Below are 22,063 nucleotides of genomic sequence, written 5' to 3' on the forward strand. Positions count from 1 at the left end.
TAGCAGAGGGACCCTGATGATGAGGACAGTGAGGACTGGCTGTGCCACAGACAAGTTTGAGAAAATCTGCAATTATGAGTGTGGAACATGGGTTACACTTTTTGAATTTCCCCATGTAAGTTTTGAAGATGCTTGATTCAGTGATTTATCATCTCTTTTGCTTAATAAGAAATATGTACTTGGATGGAGATTCACAGGAGGATGGCCTAAGATACCTCTAAAAAATGTTTTGAAGAAAAGTCCAATCCCTTGTAACCAAAGTCTTTATAGCTAATTTGTACTTTTCTAAGCAATGACCAACAAAATGAAAATTCCTAAGCCCTTTGTGAGGTCTTTGTAGCAGAGAGTTGACTCAGCAGGTCTGGAGTGTCCAAACCCTGCACATTGCAAAAAAGGCTTTGCCTGGCTCCTGGGAAATAATCTATAAGCCCTTGAATAGCCTGCCTGATAATAGTGTCTTTGTTTACCCACAGCTTGGGCCACCCCAGATAGTCTATGCCAACAATTTGACTCATCTTGGAGGCCTTGAGCCATGTGGAATCAGCTTTACCTCTGGAGGGACTGGAGACTACGGTCGGCTACCCAGGCAGTCAGTCATATGCATGTGACTGGCTCGCAATAAACACCCTGCAGACCAAGACTCAGGTGAACTTCCTTGACTGAGAGTACTCCGTGTGTGTTGATCACACATCAGCACTGGGAGAACTAAGTGCTGTCAGTATGACTCCTCTGGGAGAGGACAATTGGAAGCCTGCACCTGGTCTTTCCTGGACCGTGTATATTTTACCCTTGCTGATTTTAATCTGAACAGACCATAACCTTGAGTATAACAGCTTTTCAGAGTTTTATGAGTCCTTCTATTGAAACTTATGGTGGAAAAAAAAAGAAACTTAGGGTGGTCTTGGGAACCCCCCTAATAGGCCAATGTTTGGGAACTTAACAAACAGAAAGAATTAAGAGGAATATAACCACGGCTGCTGTCTGGTTTTGCCTTGCCTCCATGGATATCAGTTCTGCCTATGCAGTGTTAGGCCTACTCCATGGTGATTAGTGGCCCCCATAAACATGGAGTCCACACCACTAGCCCAGCTGGATACATACTGGGGCAATGAGGAGGTGAGTGTGAGCAGGCAGGGGTCTGCTACTCAAGGGAGCCAAGTTGTGGCAAGACTGCCTTTAGGGACATCATGACTGAAGAGCTCTGACCCCAAGAAAGCAGCCGAGAGAGACACAGGAGCATAGGGACGAGGGCGGAGAGAGGCTCTGCTCTGCCCTTGGTGGACCAGGAGAAACAAAGTCAAGGCTTGCTTTCTCAGAACTCCATTAATCGGAACTCTCAACTAATTGGAAAATTGCTTTCTGATATTCCTCTGGGTACAGGGAGTTAAATTACAGGGAAATGGGCTAATTTAGGGATTAGGGAACTGTAGCCTGAGGCAGCCTGGCTTCCATTGAGGGGGTCCAAGTTCAAGGGCCCTGTTACATTAAAAATAAATTATTCGAAAGTAACTTACTGATAGTCACTGTACTCTAAACAGATTAATGTGTTTCAGGAAGAGTTCAACCAGAAGTTTCTGTCTTATCTCCGTGTAACAGAAACTTGAGTTGAATACAGAACTCTGTGCTCCTTCCTTGAGATTTGTCTGAATTGCCTGGGCTCCCAGGCCAGGTTAGGAGGTTTGTGTCTTGTCCTCTCCAGCTTGGCAGTAGAGATCTGGCTGCATGCATGAGCTGGCTTAGGGATCCAGGTTTACCTAGTTCAGCCACCCTAGTGGGGAGGACAGGCAGCCTGGAAGGGGCTCCACTCCTCCCTGCAAACCAATCCACTCACCCTCATGGCTGATGCTCTCATCCAGCCTTGCAGCTTTAAATACCATTTATGTTCTGGCCAATTTCTCTCTCTAGGAAGGATCTCCTCCCTGACCTCTAGATGGGTCTATTGGCACGTCTAACAGGTGCCTCACGTGGAAGAGGTCAAACTGAACCCCTGATCTCTCCCACCCCAGCCCTGACATGCTCCTCCCATTACCATCTTCCTGCTCTTAACTAATGCTACCTCCACATTTCTACTTGCTCAAGACAAAACCTGGAGGGTCACCCTGAATACCTCTCTTGCACTTACATCAGCAATTTCTCTACCTTCAAAATGTAACTTAAACCCACCACTTGGTAGCACCTCCATTGCTCCCACCCTGGTCCCATCTACCTTCCTCTCTTTTCTGGATATCTCCATAGCCTTCCAGCTTCTCTCCTTCTCTCCATGCATCTACTGTCTTTCTCTGTCTAGTGTCAACACAGCAGCTGGAGATCCTATTTCCTTCACATCTTTACCTAAAGGTAAGAGCACTGTATACTATGGGTTGTAGGACTCCCAATTTGAATTTTGGATAATGAATGTTCTTTTGATATAAGGGACATATACTAAAAAAAATCAAAGGAATGAGTTCTTTATAGTCATTGCAACTCTTTGATGTCTGTATTGAAGACATGGAAATGAATAATTTACTCCTTTGAACACTGCATTTCAGTACCTTTCCCCATTTATATTTGTATCAATACTTTATATTTTTAATTTTACACAGTATATACTGTGTATTATTGTACATAAATATCATGGAGTACATTAATATAAGCATGTACATTGTATTCTTGATATTAGATAATACATATTATGTTTAGTCATGCATACATTTATTGTCCCCACAGATATTCTTTACGGATTGTAATTCTTAGCTTTATATAAGACATTAAATCCTTACTTGTATGTAGTGCATCCAATCAATTCAACTCTTGTCAGCATGCATCTCACCTCCAGTATCATTCCTTAACAAGCAAGCTTTGAGAAACCAGCAGCCTCTTCGTTGATGTCCCTCTTCTTGCCCTGAGCCCATTCATAGCAGGAGCCCCCAGCCTGACGCTCTATTTGGCATCTAGTTCTTTCTTCAGAGCCATCTCACCTAAAATCTCCTCTCATTCCCATAAGTAAGACATCTCAATGAACAGATGACTAATATGCTCATAATCCCACACAATTGTAGTGTCATGCATGTGGCAATATTAATTATTGGATAGACTGCGATTTTGTTTATGGCTGTCAAAGGCCTTGATGTAGTCAAGAAACATATCAGTGGCCAGCACCGTGGCCGAGTGGTTAAGTTCGTGGGCACCGCTTTGGCGGCCTGGGGTTTCACTGGTTCGGATCCTGGGCGCAGACATGGCACCGCTCATCAGGCCATGCTGGGGCAGCATCCCACATGCCACAACTAGAAGGACCCACAACTAAGATATACAACTGTGTACTGGGGGGATTTGGGGAGAAAAAGCAGAAAAGGAAAAAAAATTGGCACCAGTTGTTAGCTCAGGTGCCAATCTTAAAAAAAAGTAACTTATATCGGAGGTTTAATTGAATATTACTTACAAATATCATCAACCATAAAGTGTTATTTAGCCAATGCTTGATGGACATGAGAATTTTTATACATAAAATTTCACCCCACATGTACACATGTACACACATACACATACATGCACACACGAAATAAACAAAATCATGGCATAGATACATAAATAAAGGTATAAGTTTAATTACCCAAACCCCTTTTGCTCCTTAAATACCTCTAACTGCATTTTTATAAGCAACTTTTTAAAAAAAATTTTGTCAACCCCTTAAAAGCAAGACAGTATTTATAAATAAGCTATCATAAGGCTTATATGAAATTTACTCACAAGATAATAAAGTTAATTTTAATATTTTTTAATAAAAATTTTTCTTTAAAACTTATTTAGCCTATTTCTCAATTAAAGACAATTTCAAAATTTTCATTTTTAGAAAGAATTCTGGTTTAATGGGCTGAATTTATTAATTCCTAGTATGTAGGGTTTTTTCTTTCCTTTCTGCCACCAATTTAAAATCTTTGTGTAAAGATCCAACAATTTGTTGCCTCCAGGAAACACACCTCAGCCCCAAGGACAAACACAGACTCAGGGTGAAGGGGTGGAGGACAATACTTCAAGCAAATAGCAAGGAAAAAAAAGGCAGGTGTTGCAATTCTCATATCAGACCAAGTGGATTTCAAAATAAGACAGGTAAAGAGAGACACAGAGGGACAATATATAATGATCAAAGGGACACTTCATCAAGAAGAAATAACGCTTATAAATATCTATGCACCCAACACAGGAGCACCAAGATTCATAAAGCAACTATTAACAGACCTGAAGGAAGATGTTAATAACAACACAATAATAGTAGGGGACCTCAACACCCCACTCACATCAATGGACAGATCATCCAGGCAGAAAATCAACAAGGAAATAGTGGAGCTGAATGAAAAACTAAAACAATTGGACTTAATAGACATATATAGATCACTCCACCCTGAAGGAGCTGAATACACATTCTTCTCAAGTGCACATGGAACATTCTCTAGGATAGACCATATGTTGGGAAACAAGGCAAGCCTCTACAAATTTAAAAAAATTGAAATAATAACAAGCATCTTCTCAGATCATAGTGCTATAAGGCTAGAAATTAATTACAAGAAAAAAGCTGAGAAAGGCACAAAGATGTGGAGACTAAACAACACACTACTGAACAAGCAATGGATCATTGAAGAAATTAAAGAAGAAATAAAAAAATACCTGGAAACAAATGAAAATGATAGCATGCCATACCAACTCATATGGGATACAGCAAAAGCTGTATTAAGAGGAAAATTCATCGCAATACAGGCATATCTTAACAAACAAGAAAAATCCCAAATAAGCAACCTTAAAGCACACCTAACTGAACTAGAGAAAAAAGAACAAATGAAGCCCAAAGTCAGCAGGAGAGAAATAATAAAAATCAGAGCAGAAATAAATACTATTGAAACGACAAAGGCAGTAGAAAGGATCAATGAGACAAAGAGCTGGTTTTTGAGAAGATAAATAAAATTGACAAACAACTAGCCAGACTTACAAAGAAAAAAAGGGAGAAAGCTCAAATAAACAAAATCAGAAATGAGCGAGGAGAAATAACAACAGACTCTGCAGAAATACAACAGATTATAAGAGAATACTACAAAAAACTATATGCCAACAGAATGGATAACCTAGAGGAAATGGATAAATTCCTGGACTCCTACAATCTCCCAAAGCTCACTCAAGAAGAGGCAGACAATTTGAACAGACCAATCACAAGGAAAGAGATTGAAACAGCAATCAAAAACATCCCAAAGAATCAAACCCCAGGACCAGATGGCTTTCCTGGGGAATTCTACCAAACTTTCAGAGAGGATTTAATACCTATCCTTTTCAAGCTATTCCAAAAAATTAGGGAAGATGGAACACTTCCTAACACATTCTATGAGGCCAACATCACGCTGATACCAAAACCTGACAAGGACACCACAAAAAAAGAGAACTACAGGCCAATATCACTGATGAACATAGATGCAAAAATTCTAAACAAAATTTTGGCAACCAGAATTCAGCAATTCATCAAAAGAATCATACATCAGGATCAGGTGGGATTCATACCAGGGACACAGGGATGGTTCAACATCCGCAAATCAATCAACGTGATACACCACATCAACAAACTGAGGAATAAAAACCACATGATCATCTCAATAGATGCAGAGAAGGCATTTGACAAGATCCAACAGCCATTTATGATAAAAACTCTGAACAAAATGGGCATAGAAGGAAACTACCTCAACATAACAAAGGCCATATACGACAAACCCATAGCCAACATCATACTCAATGGGCAAAAACTGAACCCCATCCCCCTGAAAACAGGAACGAGACAAGGATGCCCTCTATCACCACACTTATTTAACATAGTACTGGAGGTCCTGGCCAGAGCAATCAGGCAAGAAAAAGGAATAAAAGGAATCCAAATAGGGAAGGAAGAAGTGAAACTCTCGCTGTTTGCAGACGACATGATCTTATATATAGAAAACCCCAAAGAATCCATTGGAAAACTGTTAGAAGTAATCAACAACTACAGCAAAGTTGCAGGGTATAAAATCAATTTGCATAAAATCTTTGTCTAAAGATTTGACTTTTTTAATTGTTGATGTAGCTTAATTCAAAGCAAGCCACTGAAAATGCATAGATGGGTGCTTCAGATCTCCATAAACATGTAGACTTGGTTCTGATCTTTTTATTAATTTTTGATAAAATTGTATATGCTAGTGTCCACATTGCAGCGAGAATCATTTCTAGATCTGAAAGGAGCAGGCACTGAGCACTCTATTTATGTAGCTCATTATTCCTTGCTCAATTGACCCCTATGGAAAACAGCAGCAATAAAAATTAAGCAATGAATGAAAGTTTGACTGACTTATACTAAGCAGCATATATAAGGGTTGGTAAATTTTATACCAGTCACTGTGGTCACATGATTAACTCAATAATATTTGGCATAAAGTGTATTTAAGGGAAATAAGAAATAAAGTTAAATTTTAACCAAAGATGTAAAAAGCTCCAGCTGAAATAAAAGCAAGCTACAAAAGTGACTTTAACATTTCTAAATACATGATAACTAAGACCCCACTATGCTGAGCCCTTAACTTAAACAACTAATAGAACAATTTTTTTTTTTTTCGCCAGAATACTATGAGCAACAGCTTAAAATGCAAAGATGGGAAGATCGGTGCCCTTATAAGTGACAGAAAAGGAGACGATACCCAAAGACACAGGGAGAAGGCCATGTGAAGACCGAGGCGGAGAATGGAGTGATGCAGCCACCAGCCAAAGAACACCAAGGACATCCATCATTGGATTTAAGGCCCACATTAATCCAGGATGACCTCATCTCAGGATCCTCACCTTTATTACATCTGCAAATGCTCTTATTCCAAATACAATTACATTCTGAGGTTCTGGGTGGATATATCTTCTGAGGCGGCACCATTCAACTCACTACAGGGCTGGCTAACATCTCTAATACCACAAGCAAAGCAAGGATTTCTTTATTCAAAAAAATTATTTCAATGCCCTCCAAGGAAGCAGCCCAGTCGAGGAGAAATCTCCTGAGCCACTAGAGGGACTCACCTCGAGGACACTGGCACCAATTCCATCATTCTCCTCTTCCTTGTCTTCTCCACCTTTAGTCCATCTTTCCATGACTATCTTATTCTCCATCTATTTTTGGCCTATATTTATTTCTCCCTATATCTTAAACTCCCCCTTCCCCAGATCTCTATAACCCTTAATAGTCCATAAAAGGGACTTGAAATTTCTGGTGGTTGGTGTGCTCGTTTATTCTATGTCAGCACAAATAATCCATAATCAATCTATAAACCAAAATTGGGGTGAGTTTACTGTACGACAGATCCGAGGACTATAGCCTGGGGGCTTCCTTCCCCAAGGAAAGAAGCACTCCTAAGAAATGGGGTGTACGAAGTGGTTGTATACCATCTTGGAACAAAGAGCATAACTCACATATGACAGAAATATCTTTTTTACAACAGTCACAAGATGCTTTGTTAGTACAGCAGGATAGTGGTCACAAGGTGAGCACAGCTAGTCAGTGGTCAGCAGGTCAGTGGTCATGACATGAGTTTAAAGTAGGGCACTAATTAATCCTTAGTTTCAAGGAAGAAATGCTTATCCTTAAAGAAATGCTGATATGGGAGAGGCAATATCCCTATCTCTAAGGGCATCATTCTTGGATTTAGGACGTTATAAGTGTTTAGAACAGATCTACAATGCATGCTCAACAGGCCACATCAGGCTTTTCTGGAAAAACAAGGTCAGACCATATTAGTTTTAAACCACATGGCTTCCCCATATTCTACAATATATTCTATTGCTTTCCGTTTATTCATCATCTGGAGGAGTGTTGGCCTCTCACTTCAGATTCCTCCCTCCTCTATTTGAGGTCATTCACGAATGAACAGCCACAGTCTCCAGCACATGAATTGCCATATGAATAGTGAAGTCCGTCCACCTGCCATTTCTATTATCTGAGAAGGAGGGAAGTGAGGAGCTCGAGTGGAGGGTGAAGGTTCAGTGTAATTCCTCCCCAGGTTAAACTCTATGAATTAGCCAGGGGTTGTGAACATTTACATTATTCATATGGGGGTGAAGAGCCTTAAATTCTGAGTGGAAGAATCCAGTCATTCAAACAAGACCTCACATTTTTTACTGAGCACTTATACAGGACAAAATGGCTTAGGCTGGGATCCTATCTACTAATTAAGACAAAGGTGGGTATGAACTAGGTAGGTATTTCTCCATCTAGAAAAGACAAGCCTGTCAGTGACCTCCACTAACCTGCTAAGCAAGATCCCAAAAGAATGAGGATTCCAGTACATATCTAACACATCTAACACCAAACTCCTGACCTCCCATCAAATCTGCTCATTCTGCCATTTTCCCCTTCTCAGTTGATGGTGTGAACATGAATAAATAGAAATCTCATTTAAAATGGAGTTGGGAGGCCAGAAGAGAGAACTCTCACACATGTGTCACTTACCACACACTACTGACCCCAACAGGAAGAGACTGTACCTTGCAACTCCAACAGAAATGATACTACTTACTACCCAACCAGAAGGAAGGAAGAAATTCCTCCTTGCCCAGCAACAGCTCAGCCAATGAAAGACTGACATAATTCAGTAAATGAAAAGCCACTATGCTTTGAACTCCCAGTCTCTTCCAATGGACTCTTCATTTATAACAGCCACTCCCAACTTCATAAAATAACGGGTTCTCTGGACTTCCCCATGGTTCACCATAGATGGCATGTCTGAAATTGCAATTCTTTGCTATTCTCAAATAAACCCATTCTGCCCAAATAAGCCCATTCTGCTAGCAAAATATTCTACTTGCAAAGGCCAAAACCTTTGAGTCTTCTTCGACTCCTTTCTCTCACATATTACATCCCATCTATGAGCAAATCCTCTTGTCTCAACCTTCAAAAATATATCCAAAAACCTCCTACTTCTCTCCACCTCCACCATACTCAGCCTCATACAAGTCATCATCATATCTGATCTGAACCATGACAGCAGCCACCTGTCTGGCTCTTTGCTTTTGCTTCACCCCAGAGGGCACTTGTAAAAGCTACATCAGACTGAATTCCTCCTCTGCTCAGCACCCTGAGTGAATGCTGAGGCAAGCAGCGGCATACAAAGCCCCACACATCCGGTACATTATCTATCACCTCTCTGACCTCATTTCTTTGATTCTCCCTGTTCACTAAGCTCCAGCCTTGCTGTTCCTCAAACTTGCTAAGTTTGCTCTCACCTCAGAGCCTTTGAAAATGCCATTCTCCTTGCCTCAAGTATTTTTCTTCTTGAGTTCTGCATGGTTTGCTCTTCACATCTTTTGCTTTTCCCTCAAATGTAGTCTTCTCAGTGAGGCCTTCCCTCACCACATTATTTAAAACTGGATTCACTATCCCCCTTCCTTGCTTTATTGTTCTCCATAGCACTTTCCACTTTGACATACTATATATTTTACTTGTTTGTGTGTTGTCTGCTTCTCTCACTGGAACATAAGCACCATCAAGACAAAAGTTTTTTTGGTCTCTTTTCCCCCAATGTTCTAACAGCAGTGCCTGCAGCAGTAACTGTCACAGAATGGGCACTAATTAAGACATTTGGTAATTGAATGAATGAATGAGATGCAGTTTCTGGGGAAGAAAGCAAGGTAGAAAACACTGCCCCTACATTACCTGAAACCAAGGACGAAGAGGTTAAAAAAATCTTCTCTTGGCTAGCAGAAGAGAAAAAAACTTTGAGATAAGCTTTGCTAACTGAAGCTGTGCATATTCAGCATAATCAACTGTTGTTTAAAACTAACCAGGTCTTTCTCCTTAGTATATGACTGAGCTGTCTTTCCCAGGAAGTCAAGGTCCAGACATCAAGATCAAGCCTTCACAAGGCCAAATGCAGGTTGAAAATGAAAACCAACCACAAAAGTCTAGACGGTCAAGGGAAAGAAATTTAGCCTTCAAGGCCAAACACAGACTGGTGGGAAGGTACCAACCAGCAAGGCTACATGCTTCCCCTCCCCCACCTAAAACCCCTGTACATGCTCTCTGTCCCCTACCCAAAACCCCAGATAAAAACCTTTACCTTTTTCCCTTTGAGAGGGTGGATCTGAGTTCTAACTCCCATTTCCTTGTCTGGCTGCCTTTCAATAATAGTAAAAGTAAACCTCTTTTCTTGCCACAAGCCTGGTGTTTCATTTTTTTTCTTTATTGGCCCTACTACGTGGCAGAGAAACAAACTCGTGTTTGGGTCCAGTGACATACCTAAAATAGTGCCCTGTTTTCCCAGGGCTCATCTTCTCTCACCTTAATTTGCTTTATTTCTCTTCACAGCAGCTATAACCTTTTGACACATCACATGCTATTTGTTTCCTGAGTGCCTCCCCCATGAGAAAACAAATCCCATGAGAACAAGAAATATTTGTTCTCTGCTATATCTTGCGCCCAGGGCCTCCATAAAAACACATGGAATGAACAATGACAAACTTGAGTGTGCCTTTGGCTCCAGAATCTCACAAATGGGAATGATGATTTATTTTTCTAACCTGGGTGTTTTGAAACGTATTTTACAGTGACCAAAAATCCCTCATGCAGAAGCGCCAGGTTGGAGAAGCAAATATGAAGCCTTCTCTACTTGACCCTCTTCTTGGATGTTTTATGGTTTGGTCCCAGGAATTTTTGTGTTTAGGCAAACCCCTGGAATTCAAGGCATCCTTTTCTGTGAAGTACTCTGTCCTATATACCTGATAGAGCAACGACTCTCATTGTGTGTGTGGGAGGAAAGGGTTTGGGTGGGCTAGAGTGTAAAGGAGATTTTGCCCCCCAAGGGACATTGTCTGGTGACATTTTTAGTTGTCATAACTGGAGGGGTGGGGGTGTGGTGTGCTACTGGCACCTAGTAGGTAGAGGCCAGTGTCAACTTATAAAAGTCAGAAACCAGTTTGAGAGGCAAGCATTTACTTAGAATCAAAGAATTACAATTCAACATACACAGATTCATGTAGAAACCCAAACACTGTCCCAATCACAGGAGAGGGACTCAGGGTTTTTATGGGAAAAAGGAGGAAGACGAAGTAAGAAGTTTTAAGAAGAGTTCATTGGTGTGCGAGTTACCACACAAAATCAGGATTCTCTGCCCAATGCACATAAACAAGCCTACTAACTATGGTATCAGCCTTTGGGGGAGAAATGAGCTTTTATTCTGTGAGATCAATCTGCAGGAAGACAGGGGGCATGTGCCTTCAGATCCGTCTACCCAATTCAGGATTTGGGATGAAATTTAAGAGGTTAGAGAGAACAGGCTGGCATGTGGAAATGCTGGTGGGACAGGGTTTGATTGGTGGGCTTCAAGAATTTATGGTAAGGTTTTCAACACTTATGACAGGGTTATACATTTATGATGGGGTTCTAAACATTTTTGATGAAGAGGGGAAGAAATTTTAACTCTAGTTCTTTCTGAGGGACCCCTTGCTTCTGATAAGAATCCAACTTTCAAATTCCGGTCGCGTCCTGGTCCTTGAGTTCCATGGGGGGGAGGATCTTTAGTTCTGAGGTTGTTTCAGGTCACAATTTCTTCTTTTACACATGCTCTGACTTCTCAGAATTTCTGAAAGGCAATTCTTAATCACTCTGTTGATAAGAGATGGTGTCAGTTGAACTGATCCTGGATGGCCTACAGTTACACACAAAAGATGACATGAGTGGGGCCATAAAATAGAGCCAGAGCAGCCATTTCAGAGCAATTGCCTTGCACGTCTTGTTTTCTTCATCTTCCAAACTGGACCAAACCACCAACATTCCAAGAAGTCAGTACGGACAAGAGTATCCTGTGACGGCGTTTAGGACAGGCTGCCCCAAGAATCCCCACTCTGGTGAAGATTATTTTGAGCTGAAGACAATTGTTGACACAAATAATACATAACCAACCTATAAATCAAAATTGGGATGAGTTTATTATAAGCCAGAGTGAGGATTATAACCCAGGAAGGCTTTAGAAGGCATTCCAGAGAAGCATGGGTTTCAGTACAGTCTTATATCTTTTTAGAAAAAAGAAGATACATTAAACACACCCAGGATACATTTTCAAAGAGGTATCTGGTTGCAAATTAGCAGGTCAGCTTGACCAAGATGCCAGGAAAGGGACTAATCTGAGTATTACCGATAGAGTGTTATCAATAGGGCATAGGAGGGGAAGTATGCATTCTTATCTTAAGAGAGTACATTCTTTACTTTAATGGTTAAGCAGATGTACAATGTATGTTTGACAGGCTATAAGTCAGGCTTTTTAGTTCAAGCTGAGTCAGTTTTGAACTCGAATAGTTACCCTATACGCCTCAATATGTGAAAATGTCTTGTCACAATAAAGGTTCAGAAGACTCAGGAAGAACATTTAACCTTCTCCCAAACTGCCTGAAAGAATTTAACGTATAAGGCCAGTTCCAGGAAGGAGCTAATACCGTGAGACAGCTATAGTATGATGTAAAACAGGTGTGACAGAAAGGCACCAACAAGCCCATTTTTGGTCCAGCAGAACTTGTTTAACAAACATTTCTATTTCTATCTCCATGTAAACTGTCTTCCTCCCCCCGGAAATCCAAAACCACTACATCCAACATCCTCCTTTGCCTTTAACTGAAGATAATATTTAAGATGGTAGCTTTGGCCAGATGGCCAAATTGCTCAGTATTCCTGGGTTTCCCCCATATATACATGTTATTAAACTTCTTCAATTTTTCTCCTGTTATTCTGTCTCATGTCAATTTAATTCGTATCCCAGCCAGAAGAACCTACAGTGGATAGAGGAATTGTCTTCCTCCCCTACACCTGTTTGTAAGGACTGATGAAATTGGACTTTGCTGATGACTGAATCACTAACCAAACAATGAAGTCCTAGTCTAGCCTTTTGCCTGATGATTGAATCTCAAGCCAATCTATGTAGGACAAACCTAGCCTTACCTCATCCAGCACCAATGAACTCTTCTTTAATACAACTCACCTCATGCTCCTCCCTTTTCCCCACAAAAACCCTGAACCCTTCATCGAGACACTGTTTAGGTTTCTACCTGAATCTGTGCTCCCTGAATTGCAATTCTTCGATCCCAAATAAACGATTTGCCTCTTAAACTGGTTTTGTTTTTGAAGGTTGACAGATGAGGTCAAACAGGATATTCTCATTCTTACTGATGTCTTGTAATGTTGGCAGTTTGGTTCAGTTTGGAAGATAAGATGTGCAGAGGAATCCCTCCGAAATGGCTGCTCATCTCTGTTTTAACATGGCTCCACTTATGTTATCTTTCACACCAGGGATGCTTAATAGCCTATGATGAGGGCTGCCAGATTTAGCAAATAAAAACACCTGTGGGTAGGGTCTCTGGATGAAATACATGACTACCAGTTAAATTTTAATCTTACTTTAACATCACTGTTTATCTGAAAGTCAAATTTAACTGCGTGCCCTGTATTTTATTTTGTGCACCTACAATGCATAGGACTGAAACTAGCTTAACACAAGGTTGACATAAGTGAAGCCATATTGTAGAAAACAGACCATATTGTAACCTCGAATGAACTCTACTAACCCAGCTGGATTTGCACCCTTCAGGAGATCCATCTGCTCTCTAGATTTTATGACACCCTGCTTATGCATATACCTCCTAGCTGCGGTAAAAGGATAACTTCATTTTTTTGAGTTCCTTAGCAAAATGATAACCACCAGAGAGTGTATGGGGATAGCCATCATTGATGAAAAGTAAAGATCTGGTGTGGCGACTCCAGGGTTGACATTCCTAACTCCCTCCCCTATAACCTACCCGCTTATACAACTGCTTCAAGATTCTGTGCCTCCCTTAAGATGGTTCTTTCAGACGTGAGTGGGCCATCTTCCCTCTTACTAGTAAGCTGTATTAAAATGCCCTTTCTCTGCCACCATCTTGGCTCTTGATGATTGGCTTCGGTCTCCTGGTGAGCACTGTGCCCTTTGTGCCGTAACAAGATAGGCCCCCACAACAAAGAATTATCCAGGCCAAAGAGTCCAGAGTGCGCAAGCTAAGAAACTCTGCCACAGGACAGACGGTTTTCTAACCTTAGTTTGCGCCACAATCACCTCTATTGTTGGGCCTGCCCTCAGTTTCTTTTTGTTTTGGTTTTTTTTGAAGATTTTATTTTTCCTTTTTCTCCCCAAAGTGCTCCCTCCCCCGCCACCGCCGCCCCACATAGTTGTATATGTTTAGCTGTGGGTCCTTCTAGTTGTGGCAAGTGGGATGCCCCCTCAGCATGGCTTGATGAGCGGTCCTAGATCCGTGCCCAGGATCCAAACCGGTGAAACCCTGGGCCGGGAATTTAGTAGCTCTGGGGTGAGGACCCAGGATTTGCGTTTCTATCAAGTTCCCAGGTGGAGCTGCTATTGATCTGAGGCCACACTGGAGAACCACTACCCTAGAGACAGAAAACGCTTCGCGCCTCCCTAAGTAGGAGCGAGTAAAGCGTGTGGGCTAGCATGGACGGTAGCAGGGTGAGCGGACGTGGCGGGAAGACCGAGGCGCACTTTGGCCGTCCCGGTCCGTGCCCAGAGGCACTTCTGGGTTCCCTCTAGGCTCCGTGGAGGTCCTTGCGTCTCGATGGTCGCTCGGGTCGGGGGCGTGGCCTGGCCGGGGCGCGGTGGGCGGGCCAAAGCAAGCCAAGCGCTCTCGTGCCGGACGTTGCGCGGCCGCGACGTCCGACGCCGGCGCGGACGCGGGGTTCCAGACTCAGCCCTGCTCCTGGTGTCCGGTGCGGCACCGCAAGGCTCCGCCCGGCCAGAGCAGGTAGGCGTTGTTCAGCTTGCGCCACCGACCGGGCCCAGCTTGGGTGCGGGAGCGGCGAGGCCTGGCGTTGCGTTTTCTCAACGGCGTCCCAGGCACTGGCCCTCAAAGCTGTGCGCGGACGGTAGGCAGGCGGGACCGGGACGGGGACAATGGGCCTCTGGACGCCGAGCTCCGAGGGCCGCACCGGGGCGCTTTTGCTGCGGGACTGGGAGGCGAGGCGGGGGCCGAGGCGGGCTCAGCCCGGGGCTAGCGTGGATGGGGTGGGACTTCGGGTGGGGTAGGGGACGGGGCCAGGGGGCCAGGCTGAGGCAGGCGCTCACAGCCCTGTGGGCGGGACCCGTTAGCCTAGTCGGGGGCGGGGCCGGTTGAGAGGACGGACTGTGGGCGGGGTTGGGGAGGCGGGCTGCCGCGCGATGGGCTAAGGGCGGAGTGGGCGGACGCCTGTGGGCGGGGCCGGGGCGGGCTGAGTGGGCGCGCACATTCCCCGCCGCGCCCCCTTGGGAGAGGCTCCGCGGGGGACGCGCTGGGTGCAGGGCATTTCTGGCTTTTCTGCCTCCTTCTGGGATGCTGGCATCGCCGAGGTTGCGGAGGGTCTTGGTTTTCCGCTTTTCCTCTGTGTCATTTGGTATTGAGATAGAGAAGAGAAAAAGGGAGGGGGCCTATTTATCACAGAGGCCTTTCTTGAGCAGTTTTACACCATGCTCAGTTTTGAGATGTCCACACTTATAAAGTGTCTTATTTGAAAAAAAATCATTATGAAATAATTTCAGAATTAAAAAAAATGTTAAAAAATTGGTCAAAGAATTCCCACATCCTATTCACCTGCTTCCCCAAATTTTAATATTTTGTTTAACAGAATAATTAGCAAAACCAGGACACTAACATATACAAGTTTCACTTAGATTTGTCTGCTAGTGCCACCCATTTCCTTTCTGTGGTATAGGATCCAAGTTAGGATTTAGCTGCATTTAGTTGTAGTGTCTCATTGGAAAAATTTCCGTTTGAAACAGTAGAGGTCCCCCTCCCCCACCTCGCCCCCCAAACCCTTCAGATTGGTCCTGGGAGCACCAGGTCTCCAATCAAAGAACCTTTTCTTCCTGGGTGCCAGGGCCTGTTTAGAATGTCCAGCTGGGGCCTCTGGGCAGCTTTGGCACGGGAGGTTACTTTTTGCGCCTTAACCCATCTGTCTCAGGCAACTTGCTCAGCCTCTCCTTGGCGTGTCTCTTTCTGCCCTTAGATTTCTGAAGGCATCTTCCTTGGCCATTTTCTCTTTCAGTCTAGGCTTCCTTCTTGGTCATGTCTTGTGGTTTCTAGGGTTCTTGCAGCTTTGAGCATTCCATGAATACTCAGGAAACTCACTCCTTTATGACTCCAGCCCAGGCCATTTGTCTGTCCCAGACTCGCAGAATCGATGGCCTACCTGATGTATTTCTGCGTTATCTTGAAGCATTTCCCTCTCAGTACTTGCAGGACATAGCTCGAGCTCACCCACATCTGGTCCCCTTCTTGTGCTCCCAGCCTCTGTGAATGGCACCACCCTATCCCAACCGCTTAGCCTGAACCCCAGGATAAGCCCTTCCCCTCCTCCCCAATCAGTTCAGACTTGGGGGTTTACTGTTTGCCTCCCCCTTGGGCATGCCCACTTTCCTCTATAGGCACCACCATCCTGCCTTGCTGTTTGTCTCCCTGTGTCCATTTTGGTGCCCTTACTCAGTTGTCCACACCACGATCAGAATAAGCTTGTTAAAATATAAACCTGATTGTGTCATGCTCTGCTTGTAATCTTTTTAAATTTCTTTTTGCTTTAGGATAAAGGCAAGTCTCCTTAAAGGTGTCTTCAAGGCCCTGCACGGCTGGTCCAGCCTCTTCTTGTACCCCTTCTCCCTTGCATTCCCTGCTCTAGCATGACTGGCTTTGCTTTCCCCCTCATTTGCTGTTTCCTCTCCCTGGGATTCTGTTCCCTGCCTACCCAGGGAATTCTTACTCTTCCCACAGATCTCTGTCTAGTCATCCCTTCCTTAGGGAAGCATTCTGTGACCTCCCTGACTAGGTCCAGGTCCTGATCTCTCCTCTCTTTGCTACCCCTGTTATAGTGGCAGTTTTATACATATGTGCTTGGTACCTAGTAGACGCTTTTGATGTTTGCCAAATAAGTGAAGAAATGATGGGCTACTTAATATAGCTGCCCAACAGTCTCTATCTGGACATCATTCCCTTTGGGAATTTGCTTAGCCGGCAGGGGACCTGCTTGCTCTTGTCCCATTCCTCTCTTGGTTCTGTTAGGCAGGGCAAGAAGGATGGAGGGCCTGGGGAGCACAGCCCAAGGACCACTGAAAGGGAGAAATGGCTGCTGCCGCCCGTCCAGCCTAGCTACTCCTTTTACCCTGGTCGAGTCTGCTGTATTATTTGACTCTCCATTGACAGACATTTCCTGTGCAGGGTTTCAGAGAATCTTTAGGAATATGTTTTGCTTAGTATCAATTGTATATCAAGAGTTCCTAGTTCTGTTCTAAATAGCTGCCTTAAAGCCAAAACGTGGAGATGAAAATGAAGGCCTGCAGGATGAGGTAGATGGGTTTGCCTGGACTACGGTCATTTGCTCTGCAGCATGACTTGTCAGTTCAGCAAGCATTTATTGGGTGTCTCTTGCATCCCTGGAGCCATATTGGCTTCTGGGGATACAACTGAATAAATAGCCATATTGGCTTCTGGGGATACAACTGAATAAATTCTGCACCTGTCCTGCCATCATAGGGCGTGTGGTGGGAGTCAACATGCAGTAATCAAGGTGAAGCTGTGACAGAGGAAGGCTTGACTTGGAGAAGGACGTTGCAGGGTGTGAGGTGGCCAGAGCTGAGGCAGGGACTGGTTAGGGGGAGGCTGGGGACCAGGCTGTGAGTGGCCTTGACCTTATTTCAGGGCCTGTGGGGTTATGGCCCAGGGAGGGTCTGCCCAGGCTGTGAGGATAGGCTGGTGTCAGAATGACTGGTTGAAGACTGTCACTGAAAGTTATCGAGTGGATGAGGGACAGCTTAGGGCACAACAGAGGAAGAGGTGACGAAATGAGCTGCTGAGGGTAAGAGTGACTGTGAAGTGGCGACACAGGTCTCTGACCCAAACCCGGCCGGACATGGGAAAGAGAATGTTTGAATTTTGTCAGAGTTACACTGAAGCACCCTGTAATCAAACAGAATTTTCGCAGCCAGATGTATGGATGTCTACAGTAAATAATGTAAACAGAGATTATAAAGAGCCTCAGATCATTTCAGATTTTGCTGCCAGAGTTTGTCACCAAGTTGTAAGAAATTGTTCATTTTTCACAACATTTTTGACTTCTGAAAATTGTGGGTATGGGATAGTGGATCTGAAATGGTAGCTAACACTTGTAGAGCCAGGGCTGTTGTATGTGTTTCCCGTGCATTGACTTTTGTCCTCACGACAACTGTCAGAGTGACTACCCTGAAGATCCTATTTTACAGGTGAGGAGATGAGGGCACAGAGAAGGTAAGTGACTTGCCCAGACTCGCATAGCTTGTCACTTATGGCTCCAGAGTCCACATTCTTACCGGATGGCAGACTCGTGAATGCGAGGGGAGGTTGTTGGAGAACCGAGGCCTTTCTCCCGTGTTTCAGACACCTCGCCTCTGCAGCCAGCCTGCCTGAGTGCAAGGAAGGTCAGAAGAGAAGGGAGATGGGAGCCCCATAGAGGTCACGGTCACATACTCTGATTTACTGAGGGCCTGTGGGGACGCATTTCCGTGATGTCTGAATCTTGTGGTCTGGTTGGGCAATGAGCTTTTCTCACAAGCTGTAGAGGAATTTAAGTGCAATGTCAAGGGAACAAGCTAGGGTGCAGGCTGGCTGGGCTTTGAAGAAATTTGGGTAAACAATTTCATAAGGATTTTATAAGGAGATTTTTCCTGAGACTGTAGAGTGGAGAGATGACTGTGTCCTAATTTTCTTCCTTTAGCGGTGTAAGATATGTGTGCTCTGGAACACCACAGACGAACGCCTTCTGCCTGCCATTCCCCGTCTGCAGACGGCGGTCTGCCCAAGGGGTGGTGAGTGCGTCAGCTTAATAGTATTTGCTCATTTGTGTGCGAGTATCCCTGTGCCTTAGTCTGTATCTGTGTGAGTGTGCCAAATATGCATTCAAAAATATAGAAAATGCATGGGAACAGTTTAAAGAATAATGAAACAACTTTGAATATCCTGTCAGTTTAAGAATAGAACCTTATCAAACCTTAGAAGTCCCCTGTGTGTCTGCCCTAACTGCATCTTTTCTCTTCAAAGGTAACCACAGTGCTGCAGCTCCTGTTAATCATTCTTTGCTTTTCTTTATAGTTTTACTGTGTGTATATGTATGTATCTCTAGATTATATATGTGTGTGTATATATATATATATATATATATTTTTTTTTTTAGTTTTGTTTAACCTTTTGGTCCTTATAAAATGAAATCGTGTAGCAAGTTTTCTGGGTTTCTTCTCTCAGTGTGGTTTTGAGATTTATTCAGTGGTGTGTGGCTGAAGTTCTTCATTCCCTTTTTCTGTTGTATTCCATTACATCCCTTCTATCGATGGCCATTTGGGCAGTCTCTAGTTTTTGCTGTTGAAAACAAACAGTGCTGTAGTGGACATTCTGGTCCCGGTCTCCTGGTGCACAGGTATAGTAGTTCTCAAATGGTGTTTTGGGGTCTGGGGTGAGGGGAGGAAGGGAGACGCTTTTGGTTGTCGTAACTGGGAGGTGGGGTGTTACTGTCTTTAGTGGCTAGAGGCCCGGCATGCTGCTAAACATGGCACAGTGCGCGGGACAGCCTCCCCACCTCCTCCTCCAACCTTCCCACGCACCAAAGAACTGTCTACCCCGAATGCCAGTGCTGGGACTGAGAACTCGTGCTCTGGGGTAAATACCTGGGGTGGACCACTGGGTGGGAGGGGAGTTCAACTTTAGTAGTTACTAACGCCCTGTTTATACTTCTGTCAGCAGTGTATGGCCTCTTGTGTTACTCCTTGTCCTCTCCAACACTTGATAATTCCTGCCTTTAAAATTTTTGCTGGGGCCGGCTCCGTGGCCGAGTGGTTAAGTTTGCGTGCTCCACTGCGGCGGCCCAGGGTTCAGATCCTGGGCGCGGACATGGCACCGATCGTCAGGCCACGTTGAGGCGGCGTCCCACATCCCACAACTAGAAGGACCTGCAACTAAGATATACAACTGCGTACAGGGGGGATTTGGGGAGATAAAGCAGGAAAAAAAAAAAAAAAAGATTGGCAACAGTTGTTAGCCCAGGTGCCAATCTTTAAAAAAAAATTTTTGCCAACTGGTATATGTGAAATGATATCTCACTGTAGTTTTACTTTTCATTTCCTGAATAGTAATGAGAGTGAGCATCTTTTCATGTCTCTCTGCTGTTTGTATTTCTTTTGAGAAGTGCCTCCTGATATCCTTTTGCCCGTTATCTTGTTGTGGTGTTTGTTTTTCTTAGTTGTTTCTGGGCTTTCTTTGTATGCCGTAGATTCTTTATATATTCTAGATGCTAAGCCCTTATATTTGTTGCAAATAATTTTTCCTATTTATGAATTTTTTCTGATGAGAAAAGTTCTTAATTTAAATGTGGTAGAATTTATCAATCAGTTTCTTTATGGTGAATGTTTTGTGGGTAGATGTTCCTGCCGGATCCCCAGGGGTGGACGAGACTGCCTCTGGGACTGCACTCGAGCAGGGCTGGAGCTGGTCACGGGGCTGCTTCAGGGTCCACAGCTGGGGCTAAGGTCATCAGGCCTGCCACTGGGGGCTCGGATGAATATGTCTCCCACTGGTTCCCTGGGAAGGCAGGACTTCCCCTAGGCCGTGGCAGAGTCAGGCTGAAACAAAGTCTCAGGGCCGCTTAGGTTCCGCAGCCAGCACTGAGGTCGGTGGGCCTGCTACCAGGGGCATGGATGGCTGTTGCTGGGTCCCTGCGTGAGCAGGACTGAGAGCAGGGTTAGAGCCAGGTCACAGGGCTGCTTTAGGATCCGTAGTCTGATCCAAGGCTGGTAGGCCTGTTACCAGGGGTACGGACAGCGTGGCTCCTCCTGGATCCTTTGGCAGGTGGGCCTGGTTGCAGCACCATGGCCAAGCAGGCCTGGAGCTGAGTCCATCGGGAGTCGGGGCTGCTCTCAGTTTGCAGGTGGAACCACGTTTGGTGAGCTTGCCACCAGGCTTCAGATCTGCCTTTTTTTTTTTTTTTTTAAGATTTTATTTTTTTCCTTTTTCTCCCCAAAGCCCCCCAGTACATAGTTGTGTAGTCTTCGTTGTGGGTCCTTCTAGTTGTGGCATGTGGGATGCTGCCTCAGCGTGGTTTGATGAGCAGTGCCATATCCGCACCCAGGATTCAAACCAACGAAACACTGGGCCGCCTGCAGCGGAGCGCGCGAACTTAACCACTCGGCCACGGGGCCAGCCCCTCAGATCTGCCTTTTCGAAGCAACTCTCCTGGGTCTTGGGATTCACTGGGGTTTTGCAGCCTCCTTCCAGATCCCAGAGCTCCTGCAGAGACACTTTTCTTCATGTTTGGCTGCCAAATCATTGCTTGTGTAGGGAGATGCAGGCGGGTCACTTGCTATTCCACTACCTTGCTGACATCATTTCCTGTCTTTGTTTATTTAGCATGAATCAAACATGTCTGCTTGATCATTAATCACTGAAAGAGATGTGTTGTAATCGCTCACTATTTTTATGGACTTGTCAGTTTCTATAGTTCTGTTAATTTTTATTCTATTTTGAAGTTATATTATTAGATGCATAAAGTTTGAAATTATTGCGTCTTTCTGGTGAGTCAAAACTTTTTTCCCTGTGAAGTGACCCTGTTTCTCTCTGACATTGCTTCTGTTTTTTGATCTTATTTTATGTTATTTTTAATTGTAAAAACATAAAATAGAATTTACCATCTTAACCACTTTTTTTTTTGGTGAGGAAGATTGGCCCTGAGCTAACATCTGTGCCAGTCTTCCTCTAACTTGTATATGGGATGCTGCCACAGCATGGCTTGATGAGTGGTGTGTAGGTCTGCGCCTGGGATCTGAACCCGCAAACCCTAGGCCACCGAAGCAGAGCATGCAAACTTAACCACTGCGTCACTGGGCTGGCCTCTTTTCCATGTATTTTTAAAAAATTGCTTTTATTAATGTTTTGTAGTTTTGTGTACAACTCTTTCATGTCCTTGGTTAGAATTGTTTCTAAATATTTTATTCAGTTCAATGCTGTGGTAAATAGAGTTGTTTTCTTAATT

At 44.1% G+C, this 22,063-nt stretch overlaps 1 protein-coding gene across 5 annotated transcripts in view; it reads left to right on the top strand.

Annotated features, from left to right (window-relative positions):
• The first annotated feature begins 14,592 nt into the window (after positions 1-14,592).
• The window catches only part of PGBD2 (piggyBac transposable element derived 2), a 33,277-nt gene continuing 25,806 nt past the window's right edge, over positions 14,593-22,063 (top strand). The window contains exons 1-2 of one of the 5 annotated variants that reach the window (XM_014855318.3): positions 14,593-14,793; positions 18,764-18,854. In XM_014855318.3, coding sequence (XP_014710804.3) covers positions 14,608-14,793; positions 18,764-18,854 — 277 coding nt within the window. In that variant the 5' untranslated portion in view covers positions 14,593-14,607. Of the gene's footprint in view, positions 14,915-18,763; positions 18,855-22,063 lie in introns of all 5 variants that reach the window. The other 4 variants (XM_070519541.1, XM_070519544.1, XM_014855319.3 and 1 more) reach the window with 4 other exon arrangements.

This window comes from Equus asinus, chromosome 10 (genome assembly GCF_041296235.1).
Source record: "Equus asinus isolate D_3611 breed Donkey chromosome 10, EquAss-T2T_v2, whole genome shotgun sequence".
NCBI lineage: Eukaryota > Metazoa > Chordata > Mammalia > Perissodactyla > Equidae > Equus > Equus asinus.